Raw genomic sequence first — 24,583 nt, 5'->3', positions numbered from 1 at the left:
GCAGATGCAGCTGTAGGAAACTCTAGCAGGCAAAATGCAGAAGAAGTGTCACAAAATGTGTCCAGAGCCACAAAGCAAATGTACACGCTTTCAGGTGAAAGGGTGAGGTGTGTGTAGGGCAGTATTTTTAGCAACACTGCAGCACTGCACCAAAGCGCCATGACCAACCTCTCTGGGAGCGGGTGCGCTGGAGGTGTGCTGTTTGCATCTCCTCTGATGGAGTGTGTATGACAGGAATACTCTGCAGCTGGCTGGGTGCCTCGGAGCAGATGGTTGCCTCAGCTACAGTGTGAAGATGCTCACTGGGCGGCTGCAGTGGAGTGGCCTGTTTTCATTAAGCTAATGAATGTCTGGAGCTGCTTTTCTGCTCCACGGTGGGCAATTTAGGCTTTATTAGGGGGCACAGTTCAGTGCTGGATGAGGTTTGAAGCTATGCAAGCTGTCCCTTGCAGTCTCTGGCAGAGGCAGGCCACAGAATGATGGGCATTATGCAGCACTGACAGGCTGAGGACGATAAACCTGACAACCAGAGGCATAAGTGTCAATCGGCATTGCCTTATTATGAGCAAATGAGACTTCTAAGAAAGAATACGCATGGTGTGCTGTTGTGATGGAGGCTAGATCACAAAAGCCCACACTGCTAGTGCCTGGATCAGCATGCATGCGTGAAAACACTGCAAAATTCCTGGGAAAGCATCCTCTGCAGTGTTTATTGACAACTTCAAAACCTTGGATGGCTATTCACTGGGCTGTCATGCAGAATCACTTATTTTTGGAACCCACTGTGAGTTTAGTGTGTGTGTGTGGCTGGCTGAACAAATGACTTTTCACACATGAGTCCCTTTGACAGGGACCTTCACCTGTGCTCGGCTCTCTCTGATGTGCATTACATTGATTTCTCTGTCAAAATCTTTTCAGAAGCTATTCAAGACCACTGAGGTCTTGTTCAGCTTCATACTGGCACGATCACCAGACACATTTTATCGTCATCATATAACACTTATCTTATTGGAAACATTTTTTTAGATTTGTCAAATGGAAAATGACTGCAGAATGCTTTGCGAGCTTTGAAGTCAGCGTTTGATTAGGATTTCCACTAGATATGTTGCATCCTTTACCAGTGCACTGTTATCCCTTTTCCACCAACATGGTTTTGTGTGTGCAACACATTTCAGAAAGAAAGGAGGTTCTGGGCTAAAAAAATTGGTTCAAATCTGATCATAATCCTGATAGCCTCAGAGCCAGAAAGCAGAGAAAGCATGCTGACATTGTGTATTGCAGTCCCAGTGAAAAATGCAAATGGACATAATTTTTTAAAAGTCTAAATATGCAGCCTGACATGAAAAAGAGTGAATAAATCAAGGATCTCAGTTTCATTTATTAACAAAAAAGCACAAAATACAGTATTCAAAGGCCCCTACCCATTTGTAATAATTGTGAATCTTAAAAAATTTGTCACCGGCCAAATACAAATAAAATTCCCTGAACTAAGACCTCCTTTGCATGTTGCTTGTAAAACTTTTTCAGAAAGAGTCTTCAGAGTTTTAAATCTGTTTCGTTCCATCCGGACGCACTGTCTATTTAATTTCTGAATGTCATTTTGCGGCACACTATGAGTGCTGTTCTAGAACATTTCTCTTTAGCTGTCCAAATCTCAACAGATTTTATGCAAATAGTTTTTTTTTATGCTTATCTAAGTATCTGACTTTTTTCATTCTGCAGAATGAAAGGATATTCATATCTGTCATGAAAACGCAATAGTATACAAATCTATTTTTGGTGCATCTCATCACATCATCCAAAAAACTGGAACAGGAGATCCTGAGGGACACACACAATTTCAATATGCTGCCAGTTTGCAATCACTGCTTATTATATTCACTTTAAGCGAAAGAAATATTAAGAACAAGACTGATGCCAACTCATGTTATTTACGGATTCTGCGCCAATTAAAGCTGGAAATATAGACTCTGCAGGAACAGCTACAGTCTGCATCTTATGCAACATAAATGAGGAGGTTGTCTAGGGCTAATAAACTTCTAAATATCCTCAAGGCTGCTTCAGCAAAAAAAATGGCACAAAACTCCTCAGGCTTCACAACAAAATGTTCTGCCAGCCAAAGCTGGCAAAGGATACACTTAACATAACCATTAGCGTAGTTCGGCTGTTTGCCTCTGTTTGAGTTGGAGGTTGAAACACAGCACTGTTGCCATAAGCCGTGAAAGCAGATAAGATCTGCAGATGGGGTTAGATGCTACTGCCAGTGTAGCCAGCTGTGTTGCTATCGAGGTCTAGCGCTGGCTGATAGCAGGATTATTGGTGTGGATAGGACTGGGAGAGATGTAATAATTGCTAGCAGAGATGGTTGGCCGCAGTCTGTGGACACGGGCATTAGCAGAAAATGGTTTAAACAGCGGCTGAGCACAATGGTGTTAAATAGAGGAGCGAGTCAAAGGGCCAGCGCTGGCTGTTAGTGAAGGCTAATGAACTAGCAGAGAGAGAGAAAGAGAGAACACTTTGAACCTGTTCCAGTTCACTTTATACTGTATCGTTAACTTTAAGATCAGAATAAGCCAAATTACTTGAGCAATGAGCAACCAAATGCACACATTAGATCGGTGAACACATATTTGCTATTAGCATACCTTAAAACAACGTATATACTTTTAATAAATTACAGTAATTGTAAGTTTACTAAGGGAAAATCTTTGTTATTAGTTATTATGTTTAATAATCTAAAGTTTTGCTATATATCTGAATTTATATACAGTATTTAGTAAGGATTTGCTAAACACTCACTAAGCAAAAACAAGAGTCAGGAGTTCACACTTAGATATTGATAGTAATAGCAGGTTTGGCATACTGTCCCGAGAGAGAATCATGAGCTCGAAGATAATTGAGCCCCAGGGCTCCCGCCTGGTCAATGAGCATGTAAGGGGTACGAGATCGGGTAGTTCTCCATAGTTTCCCCTGGTAAATGAGGAAAGGGGGAGATAGGGTGGATGGAGGGATTCTTCAAAAACGAAGATGAGGGGAATAATGTTAGTCAGGCTTTTTAAAGTGAATTTGAAATTATCCGATTGGCTTACTAATAATTAAAGATGAGTGACTAGCTGTGATCAATCATATTGTGTGCTCCTGTCAAAATTAGTAAGTGAAACTTCACATAAAAGTGATATGTTTTCTAAAAGTATGAAGAACATTCTCTTTTACAATGCTTTAATTTGTACATTACATTATATTACATTACATTAAAGCCTTGAATATACTTACCTTAGATTACTTTTATTGAAAAATAATAGGGTTGTTATGCTACACCCACAGTTAGGTACGTACAATCGGGTCACGTTATGGTCCGAGTATGATACAATAGTAATAAGCAACACATCTCCAGTATTTGCTTTTTTCTGTTTATTTTGAACAGCCTGAAGTGCTTCTTGTGAAGCAAAAGTACAAAATAAACACAATTATGAAAACAAAAACTGTATAATTAGGAATCTGAGTATTACATTTAAGATTCAGTAAGCTTCAAAACTGAAATCTCTTTTTTAATGAAAATCCTAGCACTAGTGTCCATCCATAACAGTGTCAATCCATAACAGCAGGTGCAGTGGACAACAACTGTTCAGTATTATGTGTGTGTTAAGAGAAAGGAATTCACTTAATCAGAGACTGACAATCTCACAAGATGAGACAATATTTTATATTTCCATTGTTTGATAGACGTTCGTGACCGTTATACACTGGTAACTGGTGCAAGGCGTTTTTAGATGTCGTTTGAAGATAAGTAAGTTTCAACTGTTACTCCTAGTATGACTCATTTGCAGGGGCACCACTGGTCGGTACGGGCCATTTGACAACATTTTTTGGGTTTTGCGGACAAAATTGAAGACCGGTGGGTGGGTGTAGGGGTTGTGGGTAGGGGTGATGAGGAAGGCAAAAAGGCAAAAGTGAACAGTGGATTGGGGGTGGAAGGGGGTGGTTGAGGTAGAGTGGTGTTACGGTTGAAAGTAAAGAGAGAAGGGGGAGGAGGGATAGGGGGGTTGTGGTTGGTTATGCTTGGCCCTTACAATCGTCCTAACTCCCTCAACCCCAACGACGTCCCTGCTCATTTGTCATACTATCAGATTCAGAGCTGGACGCTGCATGCTTCTGTTTGTGGGGTAGCAAGTGATGAAACCACTCGTGAGCATTGCAAGATAAAAGTAATATTATTAATAGTAATAATATTAATAATAATAATAGATTATTATTATATATTTATATATAAAATATTTTATAATAATATAAATATTACATAATTATATTATATATTAGAAAATAACATAAATATATAAGTAATAATAAATCTATTGCTCTTGTTATGAACGTGTAGATTTTTTTACCTTCATAAGCATGTGTATTGTCAAAATGTGAAAAATGAGATGCATATAAACAGAAGGCATAGCAAATATGTGAGATATGAAATTAAAGCATGACATTGTGAACAGTGTGGAGCTGAAGTACAGGTATAACAGCCTGAGGAAAAGTTGATGATGGATCCCTTGCATAACAGAAGCCATATTGAGCTCTGACACTCTGGGTCTGACAGCACAGATGCAGGGTAAACAAACAGCGCATTAAGGCCATCTCCGAGTCAGGAGCATGACAGGTTAAAAGACTGCTGGCACTCTTCTCCCCAGACTACACCTCCCATGTCACTTTGGTGTCAAATCTTAAAACAAGCCAATGGCCTGGAAAGGTCAAAAAACTGGAAAGTCACATTTACAAGTTTTCCAAGTACAAAAATATTTGTCTGCTCAAGATCATGGCAGCAAGATCACAAATGAATGCCTTTCCGCTGACTGCTTAGAGAGTGTGTTATTATCCCATGGGGTGCTGGTCATTTGAAACATACTGGGATAAGCCATATAAACCGATTAAGAAAGCAGCCATATTCCCATCGGCTCAGTGTTTCCTTCCATGAGGTTTGCTCTCTCCAAAATCTTTTACCAGCAACTGTGCACCATAAGAAAACCACATTATGAGCTCATGTTTACAATTATATAAATAACCTTCAGAAAACTAACAAAGGTGCCTCAGCACGCATTTTATTCATTAAGACAAGACCCTGCTGGTGAATATATTTCAAAATAGGAACTAATAGTTATCACCATACTTGACCAGTTGACTGATTACTTTAAGAATCACAAACATTTTGTGTGCCTAAACATGACAACAATTCAGAGGAATCATTTTAACCAGCGTTTATTGGAATAGCTGTAAAATTGAAATTTTGATTGTATATGGCTTGATTTTGGCAGACGAGATCCAGATAACACTTTATTTTGATGGTCCATTTGAGTATTAGTAGACTCTCTGCTTAATATCTGTTGATGAATTAACAGACCATAAAAAAAAACTTTGCAAGTATGTGTCAACTTACACTAACCCTAACCCCAATTTACCAGTCTATTTATAATCTAATGAGAATTAGTTGGCATGTCAATGCAATGCAACTTAATTCAACAAACGGACCATCAAAATAAAGTGTGACCGTGATTCATATGCTGCTGTTCTTGCTGCTGTAGTGCAGGAATACAATGTTAAGTTCAGCTTATGATAATAAAAAGTATCTGCTTTATAAGAAATAAACCTAGTAGATCTTTACACATGGCGTTAGGAAGAAGGAGGGGTAATAAAAAGGTTTCTGAATTGTGCAGTATACCAGACCCAAGCTAGCACACATTGTGCTTACAGGACATGAATAAGAAAGTATTCCTGATTGGCTGGTAATACTACACATGAGCCAATAGGCGATTGTTAGAGTTCCTTGACTGGACTATATGCATATATATATATATATATATATATATATATATATATATATATATATATATATATATATATATATATATATATATATATATATATATATATATATATATATATATATATATACATTTTTTTAAAATGTTGTGAGACTTAAATTACAGCCATTATTCACTTAAACAGGGACTAATCTGCACACATTTGTAGCAAAAAATTTTTTACAATGGATACACACACACACACACACACACACACACACACACACACACACACATACACACATATATATATTTCTATCTATCTATCTATCTATCTATCTATCTATCTATCTATCTATCTATCTATCTATCTATCTATCTATCTATCTATCTATCTATCTATCTATCTATCTATCTATCTATCTCTCTCTCTCTCTCTCTCTCTCTCTCTCTCTCTCTCTCTATATATATATATATATATATATATATATATATATATATATATATGCAGTTGAAGTCAGAATTTTTAGCCCCCCTGAATAATTTGTCCCCATTTTATTTTTTCTGCAATTTCTGTTTAACAGAGCAGATTTTTCAACACATTTCAAATCATTATATTTTTAATAACTCATTTATAATAATTGATTTATTTTATCTTTGCCTTTATGACAGTAAATAGTATTTTACTAGATATTTTTCAAGACACTTCTATACATCTTAAAGTGACACTTAAAGGCTTAACTAGGTTAATTAGGTTAACTAGGCAGGATAGGGTAATTAGGCAAGTTATTGTATAATGATGATTTGTTCTGTAGACTATCGAAAAAATATATAGCTTAAAGAGGCTAATAATTTTGACCTTAAATGTTTTTTTATTATTATTGTAAACTGCTTTTATTCTAGCTGAAATAAAACAAATAAGACTTTCTTTGGAAGACAAAATATTATCAGACATACTGTGAAAATTTCCTTTCTCTATTAAAGATCATTTGGGAAATCTTTAAAAAAGGAAAAAAATTGAAAGGGGGGCTAATAATTCTGAATAAGTATAAACACTTCCTTCAGGAAACCTTATAGATATTAATAAAATTGTAAAGTCTGGTGTATGTATGTGCTGCTGGAGTAGAGATTTATGGCTCAGCCAGAGAATAAAAAACAGCTTATGTATTGTAATTAAGATATACAAATTCAAATTCAAAGTGTGACACAAAAAACACATAAAAGTCTATTTTGGATGCTTTTTTTACATTTCATAAAAAAAAAAAAACACTTTATGAAAAGCCAAAAAGCCTTAAATCTTAAAATTGACATGTGCATAGACTGTGTTTTACCTGTATTGTCTTGCCTTAAGCAGATATACTGTAACAATCCATTGCTCACTATTTTTTTCCACCTACTGTGCAGTTCGATTTTGAATCTGTTCAGCAGCTTATCTATGTTAAACACCTTTGACAAGGTTGGTCAGCCTTTGGGACTATAGGGAATTCTTTAACAAGACAACAATTGGATTATCTTTGTGTGCAGAGCTTGCGTACACCTCCATGTAAAGGTCATATAACTGAAGACAGATAAGCCACAGTCTGCAGGGAAAACAACCACCGGCGTTACTATTCAACAGATTAGTTGTGTCTTCACAAGTATAAAAGGTAAACCTCTGTGGTAGATCTGTTCACATAATTTCTTCTTGCTTGGTTTTGAAAAAAGGGTTTTTGTAATGCTGGTTGTTTATTGTACCTCAATAATAAAACTACATTGTGAATTCTGAATGCTGTACTTTTCTTCTTGATGCTTGGCTAAATACATTACAATTTTTGCTGTTTAATGCTTTAAAACATTACCATCCTTTTCTTTTTAGCATGTCTGTCTCTCTTTACAAAACTGCAAATGATAAGCAATAAAGAATGAGAATAATGCAAAGTACAATGTCTTGAAAACAACTGTTATTTTACTATCATTAGCCTATGTTTCCATCCACCTATTATTATGTGCATTTCGGATATGCACATAAAATAAATCCACGGATGGAAATGCCAAGATGCGCATAATTTTGGAAATGCACATAAATACCATATATGCATAACTGAGTAGCGAACTTCCATTACTGAGTAGTAACTTTTACCGAACAAATTCCAGTATGTACATTAAAAAGTAATGTGATTTTGTTATAAGAGATCATGTGATGATGAAAATGTGTGTGAATAGACAAACCAGCAGGCTGAACACATTATAAAACATCTGAAATGTTGTTTTGGTCACTCTTAAACGCCTTAACCGTTTCAGTATTAGTGCTATTATATTATTAATCACCTCTAGAACTGCCAAGAGCATCTCCGCTCTGCGTCTTATGGCTTCAAATGCCACCACACATTCATTGCATGTCAGCATCTAAGATGTAAGTTATTAATTTAAATGGAAAAAAGGTTGACGTAGCTTCTCCTACAGCGGCAAATTCCATTTTTACCGTTGATATTTGGCGCCAGTTAATCAGGAAATTACCATTTTTTTCTCTTTGACTCGTTACATGGAAAGGTTGCTTTATTCGCACATTTTTTATGCAATATTCCAGTTTTAAGCCTGAATTTTATTCGCATTTCTGGATGGAACATAGCTATTGAGTAACTAACTATTGTAGCTTTTACTTACTTGTTTTTAATCACTTTAGATTTCTCATTTAAATTTTTTTTTTGATCATTACAGCTACCAAATTTTTACCCAGTTATTAATATTGCATGATTTAATGTAGATTTAAAAAAAACATGTAGCATAACAATCAGAACATGGGGTGAAAATATGCCTAGTATATTTGCCTTGATCCCGATGCTGATTATGCAAGTTTTTCTGCACCACTAGCATGTGCTGCTGCACATGTGTTTTGTCAATTTAATGTTCAGCCCAAGTGAGTGATAGCTTACACATACAACACACTGTACACAACACAGCATTTTGATCTATCAGTGTGCACTGCACCAAAACAAGCAGAGCCTCAATGGTGCCTCTAATGAGTCTCTGCACAAGCAGACGCACCCATAGGACATTTGATAAGTCTTAATTAGAATCCTGTGACAAATCAGATGCCAATGGGGATGGGCTACTTTCTAAACCCATGCAACCTCAATAAATTACACAACAACATGGGTGTTGGTAGGCCATTTTTAAGGTTGCATTGCTAATGTTTAGCCACTTCACTGTGTTGTTTATATTGGTAATATGAATAGTCAATGTGATACTAAACTGCTATTTTCTTGTTTGTGTTTGTACATGGGTGTAGAAATAAAAACAGTAGAATGTTGTGCTTGTTCACTAAACTTTTATTTTATTTTATTTTATTTTATTATATTTTTGTGCTGAGCCCTAAAAAGCATGTCCTGGGATACAGTGTAAAGCAAAACACCTAAAATCAAAGCATCAGGAAGAACTCTGTAAGGGTGTCTCCATGTAATGCTTTACAGGAAGCTTTTTGGTTCTCGAACAAACCTTTCAAAAAGAACCTTTTTTATAGATTTTAATCATCTCATAAACCTTTTTCCACTGTAATGAAATGTTCCAGAGAAAACGACAGTTCTGTCAAAGGCTATAAAGAAGCTATGTTTTAAAAAATGAAGCCATCCCAAATGTTCACGCATATGTCCCAGTTATCCTTTTTGAATAGTGTTCATCAAAATAACACTATGCACTATGGGGAAAAAGAAATCCAAGGACTCTCACAAAACAAATTTCCATTTATGCTCAGATGTGCAGAAATGCCCTTTGATAGATCGCCCAAATCCATCTCTTAAATCTAAATACTGTGGTTTCCATGGCGACCGTGTCTTTGGCTTTACAAGATGGTGATTCAGGTAACCTCATTCATCTCCTGGCCTTCTTTAGGTCTGTGTGTGCGAAGCTCACTCGATTTCTATCAGGTATCTGAGCTCTGTCAGCAGCATATTTCACTGCAAACTACTGACTGTGCTTCTGTGCGCGTTATGGTAAATCAAACACTTTATTTGAAAGTGAAAACAGTCTGTAGTTTTGTGATGCCACAATGAAATATATACAGATATGTGAAAAAAGATCTATGGAAGATGAGTTGCAGAAGTAATGCTTGCCGGGATAAAAATATCCGGTGATTCAACATTTGGTGGACACAATCCAAAACACATCAACTAAAGCATATTTGCTGAGTCTGTCAGTGCAGCAGCAGAAACTGGACTCCCAACAAGATGTAGAGGAGACTAAGAAATAACACACTAAACATCCTCAATCACGTGGAATGACATTTATTTGTATAAGCTTCGTAAAGTCTCTCTCTGAAAAAAAATGGAGAAAAACAGTTCAATATACTATATACACAAACACACACACTTTATCTTCTTCTGTCAGAAGTTCCATGCCTGTGAAATCAAACCATTGATATACTATCTTCAGGCGGTCGCTTAAAAAAAAACAAATCCGAAGCAAAAATAATTATACAGAGTATGTAGAGTTTCCTTACTAAAACAATCAAATAAGTTATTTTTGCATGAAGTTTCTTACCTACAAATGAATGTCATGTAAACTACTGCTTTTATATTTTGTACTTGTACTTTGTACATTCTAACATTTCCACTGTGCAGTATAGTTCAGCAATCCTTGGCTTGGTTTGTATTTCTACTTTAGGGCCAATTAAAGTGGGTGAGATTATTACTAAACCTGCTGTTGCACTGCCTCTGCTGCTGTGACATAAATCTAAACATTTTTTTCCTTCACATTCATCAAAATTGGTGAAGTTTGTTCCTTACCACTGTTGCCACTGGCTTGCTTGGTTTAGGATTTGTAGAGCTGCGCATTGATGGATTTGCTCTTCAGTGTTTGGACTTTCAGCAGTAAAATTTAAACCACACTAAAGAAAACTAAACTGAACATCAACTCTGAAAACGGGACCAAGCATTTTCAACTTACCTAAACTTCTATGTAAAGCTGCTTTGACACAATCTACATTGTAGAAGTGCTATAGAAATAAAGATGAATTGTATAGCAAAAAATACGATAACAGAGAATGCCATATTCCATATATATATATATATATATATATATATATATATATATATATATATATATATATATATATATATATATATATATATATATAAGCACACACACACACACACACACATTATATATATAATTTAAGTAAGGTGAGTTTCAATTCATACAATATTAGCATCATATACAGTACAAAAGTACAAACAGGCCTTACTGTATATGTTGTTTTGTTTAAAGTAGTTGGCATTGTTGCTGTGAAACCAAAAAATGTTATTTGGTAATGATGTAAATAGTTAGGCAGCACGGTTGGTTAGTCAACTCACAGCAAGAAGTTTACTAGTTTGAGTTCCAGCTGGGTCAGTTGCCATTTCTGTGTGAAGTTTGCAAGTTCTCCCTGTGTTCATGCGGGTTTCCTCTGGGTGCTCCGGTTCAACCCACAGCCCAAAGATATGCACTATAGATGATTTGGGTAAACAAAATTTGCCCTAGTGTATGAGTGTGTGTGAATGTGAGTGTTTATGGGTGTATCCCAGTAATTCATTGTGGCTGGAAGAGCATCTGCTGCATAAAACATATGCTGGAATAGTTAGTGGTTCATTAAGCTGTGGTAACCTCTGATCAATAAGGGATAAAGCTGATGGAAAATTAATCAATGAATGTTAATAGTTAAAACTAATGCTTTCTTACAGGAAATATAGTACAAAAGATCTCTGTCATGTAAATTAAAAGGCACATAGATTAAAATAACAATTGACCTATATGGTTGGTTTGGAGAACAGGTTGTGTGTGTTTATAAAGAAAAATGTTTTTAAAAATTCCACAATTGCCCATTTTAAATTTTCTAAAGGGTTATTAGTGAAACCTGTGGCTGTATAGTGAACTGCAGCCAGCAACTTATTGCAGGTGCTCACAGTTGTCCAAAACAATTTTCAAAAATATATTTTTAAACTTATTTATACTTTTGTAAGTACTTTTTAATTTTCAATTCACTTAAATTTGCTACATAATCCTAATTGGTTTGTGCTGGGAAAACATGAATGAATTGTGTGGAACCCTGCATTTTTACAGTGTAGTATGTAGCATACAAGAGACTGAACATGATTCAAGGCTTCAGCATTCTCGTAGCAAAGACTTTTTAATTTGTTTACTAGAAGTGAAACAAAGTTGAACAGCACAGAGCTAAATTTAGATGAATAGGTAAATATGTGCTGCATTCAACAAAAGTGACAGCAGTGAAAAAAACAACTGTTAAGGAAAGCAAAATAATGGGGATATTCACTATATGACAAATTCTGTAACTCAGTGACATTTTGTTGATTAATGAAATGTAAAAATGATTAAGTAAGACTATAGTTTTAATATTTTTTTCTTTGCATAACTGACTGAAATTAAGGTAAAGAATATCTCCTTCAGCAATATCTTTATAAATGCACCTTTGTTTCATGTGCCACAAAACAGAAAAGAGGATCTAGGGACCATAACCTTCACATCGTTTTGATGTAAAGAAAAAAATGATAATGAAAAATATCTTATTTCTTTAGTTTTGTTACAAGCAGTTCACACATTGGCAAAAACTAGCTGTTCTATCACTTCATGATTATGATTCATTGGATTTGTCTAATTCATAAAGGGCATTGTGGACACTAATGGGCTGCAACTCAAAACAAAGAAAAACAAAACTTTGTTAAAAAGAGGTTTTTGTTCACCTGTCAAATATAACCTTGCTAATTCAGCACAGAGCCTTGGAAATAAAGATTCACTGAATAAACTGAATTATACAGAACCTGCTGTCACTGCGATGGTACTTTAAAGGTATGAAATATTTGATTTCAATAGTTAAAGCAAGTGCTCAGCAATAATTTGGAGGAAAATTGTGCTATACTGAGTATGGCATTGTAGAAAAGCCTAACAATGAATATCTATTGTATTTTATTTATTTATTTTTTCATAGAAAACAAAGATCTTTTAAGCAATGGGTCTAGAAAATTTTGAAGATAATCAGCACTGAAACACTGAAAATACTTTGAAACAATGCAGACAAATAAAGATTCAAATGAGGCAATTCTTATGAAAGTGGATATACACACTAGCAGAAACAGTCAAAGTAAAAAGAACAAACTGCCATTCAGAGTTCACATCATGCAAATATATAAACTAAAGTTAAACCAATTTAATGAGAGAATCAAAGAGACCAAGATGGTCTCGAGTTCACTCTGTCTGAGCTGCAGCAGAAATGCTCTTCCTCATAGACGCTCATCAGGCATGATTAGACCAAACTCTGAGACAGCACCATCGTCACACACGGATTAATCAACTGCACATTCAGAAATCCTGGGGATTTGTAACACAGAGCATAGCATAAAGTCTACACTCTGTTAGCTATTATCTGTTATGATCCACAAGTTCATTGATCAGCTGATGTTGGGGTGAGTTTGTGTTTGAACGTTAAGCGGACCTTTTTTTAGGACCTTTTAAAAGTATGTTTGGTCTTCTGTATGCTACTAAAATGGCCTGTCAATGTAGGAACATGTATTTAAAGCCATCATGTATCAGATATCATGACAGTACAGTATTTATCATTTATAGTTATGTTTTTGAGCATAAGTTTTCTTTTATTCTGTATTGTGTGTGGTGCAGTCCTTGCTTACAAATAGCTTTTTATTTGAAATTTGAAAACTTACAAATGATACATATACAATTTTTCATACATTATTAGTTTATAAAGAATATATGGTTAAAATAAAAAAAAAATAGTGTGTCAGCTGACAGAAAAGATAATTAACATAAAAACACATTTTGACTGATACCAATTATTCATTAATTCATTCATTTTCTTTTATCGGCTTAGTCCCTTTATTATTCTGGGGTCAAAATGTGCGTATAACCTTCCAGCTGCAACCCATCACTGGGAAACATCCATACACACTCATACACTACGGACAATTTAGCTTACCTAATTCACCTACAGTGCATGTCTTTGGACTTGTGGAAGAAAACGGTGCACTCGAAGGAAAGCCACGTAAACACGAAGAGAACATGTATTCCCCTTCGGATGGGGAATTTCAATGCTATTGGTGGATTTTAACTAGAATCCAAGAATGGGAGATTTCGTTTCAGAAAGTCAATTGTCTGAAAGAGTATGGAACGGGCCAATGAAATGAATTGGCAGCGTAAGTTTGCGCACCTGGAACTTATTGCCAATTATCTCTGCATATAAGCACAGGTGGAGCAAGCACATGCCATCATTTTCGCTTCAGAGACTTCACAGCCTTCTGATCGAGTCGATGAGGGTTCCTCCTGCTTTCTACAGCAATTCGAGCGTAATGAGAATTCTCACGGTCCAGAGTGGGTACACGCGGCGGTAGACGGTCGAGCTGGGATTCTCCCTTGCCTGGCGTTCTTTGGGTCCGGTCCTCCAGAGCAGTGTGTATAAGTTGCTTATTTTCTAAAAGAGCAACACAGTCGTGCAGCACGTCCTTTTCAGGATGGCGCTTCGACTGTGCGTTTCTGGATGCGGTGGTTTCCTGTCTCCGGATGATGGGCACGATCACTGCGTTGCATGTTTGGGGGTCCAACATGTTTATGTGGTGTTCGCAGGCAATCCATGTCATCATTGCGATGCCATGACTGTTGCGCAATTAAGATTGCGGCTAGCCCTTGCAAAGGGGCGAACCACCCCAGCTGTCCCCTGCTCTGCAGCGGGCACTCGGGCAGATCTGAGGGTTTCAGCGAGAGATAATTTGTCGCCCACGGGCCCGCGGACCTCCCGCTCCTCCAAGCGCTACATCCAAGCTTCGGGCGGGGGAAGCGATCAGTCTAACCAGATGGTAGCCCTTACGCTCGATGACACCAGAGATCAGACGTCCACCGCTGCATCGGAGGGTGGGCTTTTATTGTCCGATGATGATCCAGACCCGCTCGCCCCCTCCGGGCAGGTGAGCGCTGTCAAACGGATCCTGAAACGAACATGTTAGCCGTGCTTTCCCGGGCTGCTTCGGCCGTGGGTTGGAGATGGTTTATCCCCAAGCTCCGCGGCCAGACCGACTAGATGGGTGCTATGTAGAGCACCAGAGGGCGAAGCCTTCGAAGCCTCTCGTCCCCTTCTTCCCGGAGGTGCACAGTAGGCTCACGCAGTCTTGGAGGGCACTTTTTTTCTGCCCGTGCTGCGTGTCCCTCCGCCCTCAACACTCTTGACGGTGGAGCGGCCAGGGGGTATGTGGCGATTCCTCAGGTTGAGCGCGCTATTGCGGTCAATCTTTGTACGCGTGGCGCCTCTTCTTGGTGGGGTTTGCCTCGTCTCCCGTCCACAGCCTGTAAGTTATCTGCCTCCCTTGGAGCTAGAGCTTACATGGCTGCGGGCCAGGTTGCTTTCGCCTTGCACGCGATGGCCACCTACCAGCGAAACCAAGCGCAGGCGCTGGCCGAGCTGTGCGAGGGTGGGTCCAACCCAGGCTTGTGAGCTTCGCACCGCATCCGACTATGCTCTTCGAACCACTAAGTCCGCTGCGTGTGCGTTGGGGAGGACGATGTCCACATTAGTGGTCCAAGAGCGCCACCTCTGGCTAAACTTGGCTGATATGCGCGAAGTCGACAAAGTCCACTTTCTTGACTCCCCCATATCCCAAGCTGGCCTGTTCGGCGACACCGTCCGTGAATTCACCCAGAAATTCAAGGCGGTGAGAGTGCAGTCTGAGGCGATGGGTAATGTCACCTATCGGCGGGACGTAAGCCCGCTCCGCCCGCCGTACCATCCATATCTCCTGCTCCTCGCCGAAGGCGCCCACCTACGAGAGCTGCACCGCCCCCGCACACGCCTCTTTTTACACGGCACTTTTTACTGCCATGAAAACATCAATGAAAGAGCACTTTTCCACTTCCCCGGATGTGACAGCCCGAAATCTGCCAGTCTGAAATGCTATGCTTTCTAGCTTGCAGGTTCGGTGCATTTTGCCAGTGGCTCACGAGAGCTGGGAGGACGGTCTCCTTTCTCCCACCCCTTGAGCCTCCCCTCCGGAGTTTGGTTGCGGAGTGAGAGCAATCTCTCGCCTCCAGCTCTTTCGCGGGACTCTCACGCTTCCCGGATCAGCACACCCACTCCGCACTGCCCCACTGCTGGTACGTTAGCGATTGTAGCGATGAGTCCATTAGCCAGAGCTCTGCCTGCCTGGTTAGTGCGGGCCAGCCCTTCGCGGTGGTTCATACGCACAATCAGACTCGGCTATGCGATTCAGTTCGCGAAACGGTCTCCCAAGTTCACGGGTGTGTATTCTCCAGGGTCAGCCCCCAGTCCGCCCCTGTCTTGTGAGAAGAGATTTCTGTCCTCCTGGCAAAGGATGCAATCGAGCTGGTCCCTCCAGCCGAGATGGAGAGCGGGTTTTAAAGTCCGTACTTCATCGTGCCCAAAAGAGCGGTGGGTCACGGCCAATCCTAGATCTGCGCGTTTTGAACCATTGTCTGCACAAGCTGCCATTCAGAATGCTCAAGCAGAAGCCCCTGTGTAAAGGATCTCTTTTCTCGGGCTGGAGCTGGATGGCAGATGTCACCATGGCAGCGCGCCTCTCCGGAGAGCGCGCTCAACTGATGCTGAACTGTCTGAGAGAGCTCGACAGCAAAATAGTGGTCCCACTGAAATTATTTCAGAGGCTCCTGGGGCATATGGCATCTGCAGCCGCTTCACGCCGCTCGGATTACTCCATATGAAACCACTTCAGCACTGGCTTACGATCAACACGTGCTGGTCAGGACAGACAGCACGGCGGCGGTGGCGTATATCAACCGCATGGGGGGTATTCGCTCTTGCGGCATGTCTCAGCTTGCCCGCCGTTTGCTTCTCTGGAGTCATCCGTGGCTGAAATCGCTGCGCGCCATTCACATTTCAGGCAAGCTCAACCGTGCAGCCGATGCGCTCTCATGGCAGCCTTACGTCCTGGAGAATGGAGACTCCACCCCGAGTCTGTTCAGCTGATATGGGCGCGATTCGGGGAAGCCCAGATCGTTCTGTTGCTTCCCCCGAGAACGCTCATTGCCAGTTGTTCTTTTCCCTGACCGAGGGCTCTCTCGGCACAGATGCACTGGCTCTCAGCTGGCCTCGGGGCATGCGCAATACGCGTTTCCCCCAGTGAGCCTGCTCGTGCAGTTACTGTGCAAGGTCAGGGAGGACGAGGAACAGGTTGCTGGTTGCGCTCCCTGGCCCAACCGGACCTGGATGTCTGAGCTCTCCCTCCTCGCGATGGCCCTCCCCTGGCAAATCCCTTTGAGAGAGCACCTACTCTGTCAGGGACAGGCACCATCTGGCACCCTCGCCCCGATCTTTGGAACCTCCACGGGTGGTCCTTAGACGCGAGGAAAACTTAGATAACCTACCGACACTCGGGCTAGAGCCCCCTCCTCGAGCGCGCCTATGCCCTAAAGTGGAGTCTATTCACTGAATGGTGAGTCTCTCACTGAGAAGAGCCCCGAAATTTGCCAGATCAGCATTGTTCTTTCTTACGCCAAGAGAAGCTGGAGAGCAGGGTGTCGCCCTCCACACTCAAGGTTACATGGCTGCCATTTCCACTCTCATGACGCGGTGGCTGGCAGCACCGTGGGAACGCATAACCTCATCATCCGGTCCCTCAGAGGCGCTAGGCGAATTAATCCACCCCGCCCCCCTCTCATGCCCTCTTAGGATCTCGTTCTCGTTCACACAAGCCTGCATCAGATCCCTTCGATCCTCGACTCAGTATCTTTAAGATTTCTGTCCCTGAAGACAGCTCTGCTGGTTGCATTGATATCGATTAGAGGGTCGGCGACCTGGAGGCATTTTTCGGTCAGTGACTCGTGCCTGTAATTCGGGCTGGCTTACTCTCACGTTCCTAAGACCCCGCCCGGGATATGTGCCAAGGTTCCTATCACTCCGTTTTAATACTAGGTAGTGAGCCTGCAAGCGCTGCCCCCGGAGGAGGCAGACCCAGCCTTACTTATCCAGTTCGCGCTTTGCGTATTTATCTTGACCGCACTCAGAGCTTTAGGTCATCTGAGCAGCTCTTCGTCTCTTATGCGGTCGGCAGCAGGGAAGTGCCGTATCGAAACAGAGTTGGCCCACTGGTTAGTGCATGCCATCTCTCTCGCTTATCAAAGCCAAGGAGAGCCGTGTCCCCCGAGAGTGCGTTCGCACTCCACTCAGAGCTTTTACAATCTGCGAGTGGATCCGGTTTCCTCAAGAGTATTAGGTAACCCTTGGTGATTGAGGAAACAATTCAGTTAGGTGTTGAAACATGCTTGCTGCGCCATTCTCCCTAACACAGAGATACGTGCGCCTTTTTATCTGTCAGTAAAGTTCCCCGTCAGGTGAGCCCTGCAGATTCCTCCAAGGCCCCCAGCACTGACTCAGCAAAGGAGTCACTTGCTGGCCCACTACGTTGTAGGTCTGCCCGCTGGTCAGCCTGCGTTTTGGGTATAGGTACCCGCTATGCGTGATCCCCACTAGGCAATCCCAGATGCTTATTCAGCTACGGTGCAGTCCCCCCTCACGGGCGGACCCGTGTCTTCCCTTTCCGCTAACCATCCTATTATATGCGTACTCCCCCTTTCAGGGCTAGTCCATATGTATTTTTTGCCAACATATCTCCCCCATTGGGTGCAGTTGGCCTCCACAGCGTCCTCCCTATCGGGACTGCACGCTTCCCAACGTACTGTCGTATTATTCCTAGAATTATCTAGACGCTTACGACTTCCCAAAAAATATATCTAAATCCGTAAAACTTCTGTTGAAATGGGATAAGTAAGGGCCAGGGACCACGTTGGAGGACCGCACCTCTTATGATGTAGGAGCGTTCACGCTTGCTTGACTATCCTCTCATCGGAGGCGTTGGTAAGGTGCAGTTATTATGGAGTTTTCCATAGCTTCTCCCATTCGTGGATTCTAGTTAAAATCCACCAATAGCATTGAAGTTCCCCATCCGAAGGGGAACGCTCTGGTTACTGGAAATGCTATTTACCATCGCCATAATGACTGTCCCTTAGCTGTTAGTTCAGTCACTTTAGCTTAAAAGGATAGCGTGTGCTTGCTCCACCTGTGCTTATATGCGGAGATAATTGGCAATAAGTTCCAGGTGCGCAAGCTTACGCTGCCAATTCATTGGCATTTCACTGGCCCATTCCATACTCTTTCAGACAATTGGCTTTCTGAAACGAAATCTCCCATTCGTGGATTCTAGTTAAAATCCACCAATAGCATTTCCATTCCCCGAGGGTTACTTTAGTAACCAGAGCGAACTCCACACAGAAATGCCAACTGACCCAGCCAAGGCTCAAACCAGCAACCTTCTTGCTGTGTGGCGATCATGCGACCCACTGCACCACCGCGTCGCCCTGGTACCAATTAATATAAAACAATTAAAATAACAAAATAAATGTATACATGAGAAGGAATTGATTATCAGAAATTACTAAGATGTTTAACAAAGAATGTCAAGTAGAGTATTACATTTAATGATAGTTTGAAAGTAGAAAAACCTAAAGAGTAAAATATGGTAAAACATAGTCAAAGGAAAGTCTGAATAATAATTTATTTGTAATTGTTTTATTTACAACTTGGGAAGTTACTTTTAATACTTTGTTAACATAGTAATAATATGCTGTCCAATGTTGTTTTAAAGCAGCTAAAATTAGAATAAAGTACTTTTCATTTTGTTATACTTTTGTTAAAAGATGTCTCTTCAAATTAAAACCTGCTAAAATTCGTGGATATACTCTTACCTTGTAGCGAAAAACTAAATGTAAAATTGCATAACCTACACTTCATTCTAATCTATGCAACGTCATTCTACAAGATATTTCTCACATTTCAGGAATAATCACAAGAGAGGTTTTCCATAAAATTAACATAACTACAAAGCAGCCAATATCCTGAGGAAAGAGGAATTTGGGAAAACAAAAATCCATTGTTACACCTTGAACAAGACATGTAAAATCTAAACCTAAGGCGTGCTCTTTGTACTCTTTTTCGACAGCACAAATCTACTAAACCCATCAAACAGTCTGCACATTTTAGTACTTCAGGGATTCATTTCCTAAAGCAGAAACAGTAAAAAATAAAATGAGAGAGCATATGAGAAGCTCAGAAGCTTTATGGATCCGTCTGTGTGATGCTCATGGCCTTTTCCCCCCCCCACTCATTTCCAAAGTATAATTTAAAGCAGTACAATGCTGAATAAAAAGTGCTGTGTGTACCAAACATGATAACAATAGAGTATTCTGAAGTAAACAATCAGTTACCTCAAATAAAAATGTACATCACAACAGGTTTACATCTGAAATAAAGAACTAATTGTATTGCTACTGGGAAAAAATGTGTGATGTGTAACATGTGATATTGTTTCCACATGAAACAAAGCAGGCATTTCTGGCTCTCTGATGACTGAATCGCTATAATCAAACTATCAGCAGGAATCAAACATAAGCACTCAGCGCCAAATACACTACATGTGTTGTTTTATGGCACATTTAAAAACCTCAGCTGTTTTCTGTGAATAAAACTGATCAACTTGACAAATACAATCGCGTCAAAAGTGGAACCCCCAAAGGAAGATCAACCAACCAACTGACAATAACAGTTACGGCTGAAACCATCCTTTTCAACTTGTGTCAAACATTGATTTTTAATGTATTTAAGCAATAAAGGTAAAAGTTTCAAATGATGAAATTTTGCAAGAAAGTTGAACATTTCATGTTCTAATAACCACTGATAATTCATGATAATTCAAGTGTAATCGTAATAGCACATATGTTAGAAGCTTATGCAGATCAGTTTGTAAAATCAGTGAATCATTTCCTAAATATTCATTCTGAATGGAAGTTTCCTAAAATAAATATAATCTGATAAAGTACAGGTATTTAAAATGTTTTTAAGCAGTGTTGGATGTTACTTCAAAAAAGTAATTAATAACTATTTACATCACTAAAATTGTATTTAAATTATATTTTAATTACTGTGTCTGAAAAGTAACTCAGTTACTTAAGTTATTAAATTACACAACTTAAAACTCAATGCATAAATGCACTACGTATAAATCTTAATGCCACATAAACAATAGAAATTAAACTGGATGACGATTTAAATTAGAGCCAAACGGGACATTTAAGCTTTATATAAAAATGGTATTTATATTTATTAAGAATAATAAACTTTATATGTATCAAAACATAAAACATTTTAAAGCAATGACACAATATTTCATACATACCATACTATATATTGACATACTCATTTCATTGTTCCTTAAGCATGCTCAATCCACTAGATCACTGTTCCCCAACCACCGGGTCACGAATCAGTAACGGTCTGTGGATCAATTGGTACCGGGACGAACAAGAAATGATTAATTCTTTCAATTTTATTTTTTATCTGAGTCTGAACAACCTTTTAATTTGAAAAATCTTTTATTTTGAAAAATTACTTTTTTTTCTTAGTTACATCTCAGTTACCTGAGCGGCAAAATTTAACCCACAAGTTAACAAAATGAATAAGAAACAGACCCCTTAGGAAAGTTTCTTTGCAAAGGGGAAAAGGCCCAGGACTCACGAACTGCCAAGACATAGATCCGCAACCCATTTGTCAACAAATCAGGTGAATCCAGTATGTCTGTGCAAGAAGATCCATTGCTGGAGATCTTACGCTTTTTCTGACCGTAAGATGGTAATATTTAATGGAGGCGCGTGGCTTGTGCATGCATGTTGGGAGTGACACGCCACTTGAGCCTTCCAGTTGCACCCAGTTAAAAAACATCTTTAGAATGCGAGTCACGTGAACAGAGCAGACCGATCAGCCTCATATTTTGTATGGACTATACACATTTCAGCAGATTAACTAGACAAACTTGTATGAGAGTTGCAGCAATGTCTTGTCAGCTTGTCATCCTCTGAGAAAACAGTCGCTAAGCAATCTACCTGAAAATAAAAAGCAATATCTTTACTTTTTCTGCTGAAATATAATCCAATTACAGCAACTAGTTACTTTGTAACTAAATACACATAACACAGTTCTTAAATGAAGTAAACTTTTTTTAACAAAAAAATATTTATTGTGCTATTTTTTATTTAATAAATTCATTTTGGAATGTATTTTTTGCCACATGTACTTAGATATGCATCTGCGTACTATAGATGGTGGAACTTTGAGTAACATTTGAAATGGCAAGCAAAACTATTTTGCCAAATTATGGTCAGTTCGTACCATTTTAATGCCACTATATATTCTTGTAAACCTCAAAAACATACATATTCATACAATTTTAGATGAAATAACAGTATAGATGAAGTTTTTAGGTGATTTTTTTTAGGTTTTGAAAAATATGGCTAATGGCAGATACAAAATACAAACTGACCATGTTTAAAAAGTTTTACACCTCTATTGGTGCTGAAAATTCAAAATATAACAGATGCATGAGAGGCCAGCTGGTAAAACTTTAAAAAAAGAGAAAAAATTTCCTGATTACAAAATGAGGCAGAATAATGTTTGAACAGGTAGAAACAGATGTGTCGTGCCGGTTACTCTGAAAGAGCCAGCAACCCTTTCAGCTGGGACAGAAATATAAGGTGTAAATAACAGCAGATCTGCAGTGCAGCACAAATCAGAGTCTGACAGGATCTAGTTTGCTCCCGCCAGATACAGAACGTATTAAGTCATTACCACGAGCACAGCAATCCCATAAAACTGATGAATAGCTTTTGATCCTCTCTGATCTCCACATGACTATAACATTGATTTGACTGTCACGTCATCATTCTTTTGTGCTGAGGTCTTACCTTAGGATACTGCTGAACCGGGATCAGCACACGCTCGGACAGTTTGATGTTTTTGTTGCTGATGATATCCAGGTATTTCTTCACCTCGCCATCTTTTCTCAACTCGTCGCCTTCAAACTTTTCAATCTCTGAATAAAGAAAGAAAACAAATATCTTGAAATACAAACATATATTACAATGAGCTTCTGTTTTAATTAAGGACTGATTTTGGAACTGACTACTGAAAAACAAATGCAATGTGTAACATGATATTGTTTATAAATCAAAGCAGGCGTTTCTGCCTTTCTAATGACTGAATCACTATAATCAAACTATCAGCAGAAAAATAAGCACTCAGTGCCAAATATGTTACATGTGTTGTTTTATGGCCCATTAAAATGCTCAGCTGTTATCTGTGAATAAAATTAATCAACTTGACAAATACAACTGCTATAAAATCAATGCCCCAAATGAATATCAGAAGACAATAACATTTTATAGCACTAAAAATACTGTTAAAGGCACAGTAGCCATTTTTACCACAAGATGGTACGCATTCACAACAAACAAAGGTGTAGTTTGATGATGTCATGGCTGAGTGTGGGATCATGGAAGTTGTGGGTTTCGGTTCAGCCTACGGGCCTCCTGGAGAAATCATGTTCATGGATGAGCTAAAGTTTTCATTCATTTTGAATAAGACTACTCAGGCACTTGTGGTTAATAGTTATGTCATTATAAAGTACATATTTTCTCAGTATTTTCAATGCTTAGCTGCTGCTCCTGACGGCTTGAACAAATAAATGACTACATTTTGATTAAATTACATTACCATTGCTTTTAAAGGAGGCATATGAAATTAAAGATAACATTTTACTGGAAGTTTTTTAGTGCTTAAAACGGTTCCGTACATGAATCTATTGCTGATGAGAAACAAGCATGACGTGACATGAAAGCAGCGGAGCTTTTATTATGCCATAGCCAACCACTTCCTGTTCTTTTAGTCATGATCATGCAATGCTGTTTTATCATACTAAAACACATTTAAGGTTCTGTTATAATTCTGCTGTGTGCAGTCTAATAAAACACACAACATACAGGGTAATTTAAAAAGAATGCTACAACTTTGAAAATCTGTATATTTAAAAAAACCTTGGGGAATTAATTAATGTGAAGAGTACTTAAAGTTTTTTTTTTTTTTTTCAGTAGAAAACAAGTTCATAGATATTTAATATGACCACCTCCAGACACTCGTGTGACATCAACCCGGAAGTTGTGGTATTCTTTTTAAATCCCCCTGTATCAAAACATCAGGTGTTTTATATAAATATTGAATCAAAATTTGTGTGAAGTTATTAGCATGGCGATATAGTCTGTGTCACTAGTTAAAATAGTATAATTCTCTGGAATAATTAAGTACAAACGTCAGCAAAATTTTTACTATTGTTCTACTAGTTTTTTTTTTTTTTTTTACAGTTTTACAATATACAGTGTTGGTTAAAGAAAAACAATGCAAGTTCTTTTCTTAAAACATTTACATTAAAATGCTGTTGAACCACCAAGCATGTTTAAATTGGAAAAATCAAACATAAGGGGCTCTATTTTGACGGTCTATGCGCAGAGCGCAAAACGCAGGGCCCAAACGCTTTTAGGGCGTGTCAGAACGCATTTCTGCTAATTTAAGGATGGGAAAATCTGCTTTGCGCCGTGGCGCATGGTCTAAAAGGGTTGAGTTTATTTTCTTAATAAGTTATAGGTGTGTTTTGAGAATAAACCAATCAGAGTCTCATCTCCCATTACCTTTAAGAGCCAGCTGCGTCGCGCCATAAGCTCATTTGCTATTTACATAACGTAAAGTAAGTTCACTTTCGCTTTTGCTCTTTTGGATAGGGAAACCTTACCACACAGACATCAATTAGCCTATAAATAATTAATTTTGTTTGTTGAGCACAAAGATTTGTTTCAAAACTATTTCTAAATTCAGTTTTAATTTCCAGCAAACTAATAAATGAACAATAATAACAAAG

At 39.1% G+C, this 24,583-nt stretch overlaps 1 protein-coding gene across 3 annotated transcripts in view; it reads right to left on the bottom strand.

The window, feature by feature from the left end:
* Positions 1–24,583, bottom strand: part of khdrbs2 (KH domain containing, RNA binding, signal transduction associated 2) — a 139,713-nt gene that overhangs the window by 84,004 nt on the left and 31,126 nt on the right. For all 3 annotated transcript variants that reach the window (XR_015505436.1, XR_015505435.1, NM_001077290.1), the window contains 1 exon segment: positions 22,581–22,708. Coding sequence is in view for 1 of the 3 variants with exons in the window: in NM_001077290.1 (NP_001070758.1) it covers positions 22,581–22,708 (128 nt within the window). In the remaining 2 variants the exon portion in view is untranslated.

Source organism: Danio rerio, chromosome 13 (genome assembly GCF_052040795.2).
Source record: "Danio rerio strain M-AB ecotype USA chromosome 13, GRCz13ab, whole genome shotgun sequence".
Taxonomy (NCBI): domain Eukaryota; kingdom Metazoa; phylum Chordata; class Actinopteri; order Cypriniformes; family Danionidae; genus Danio; species Danio rerio.
This window is presented reverse-complemented; position numbering and strand designations above follow the sequence as displayed.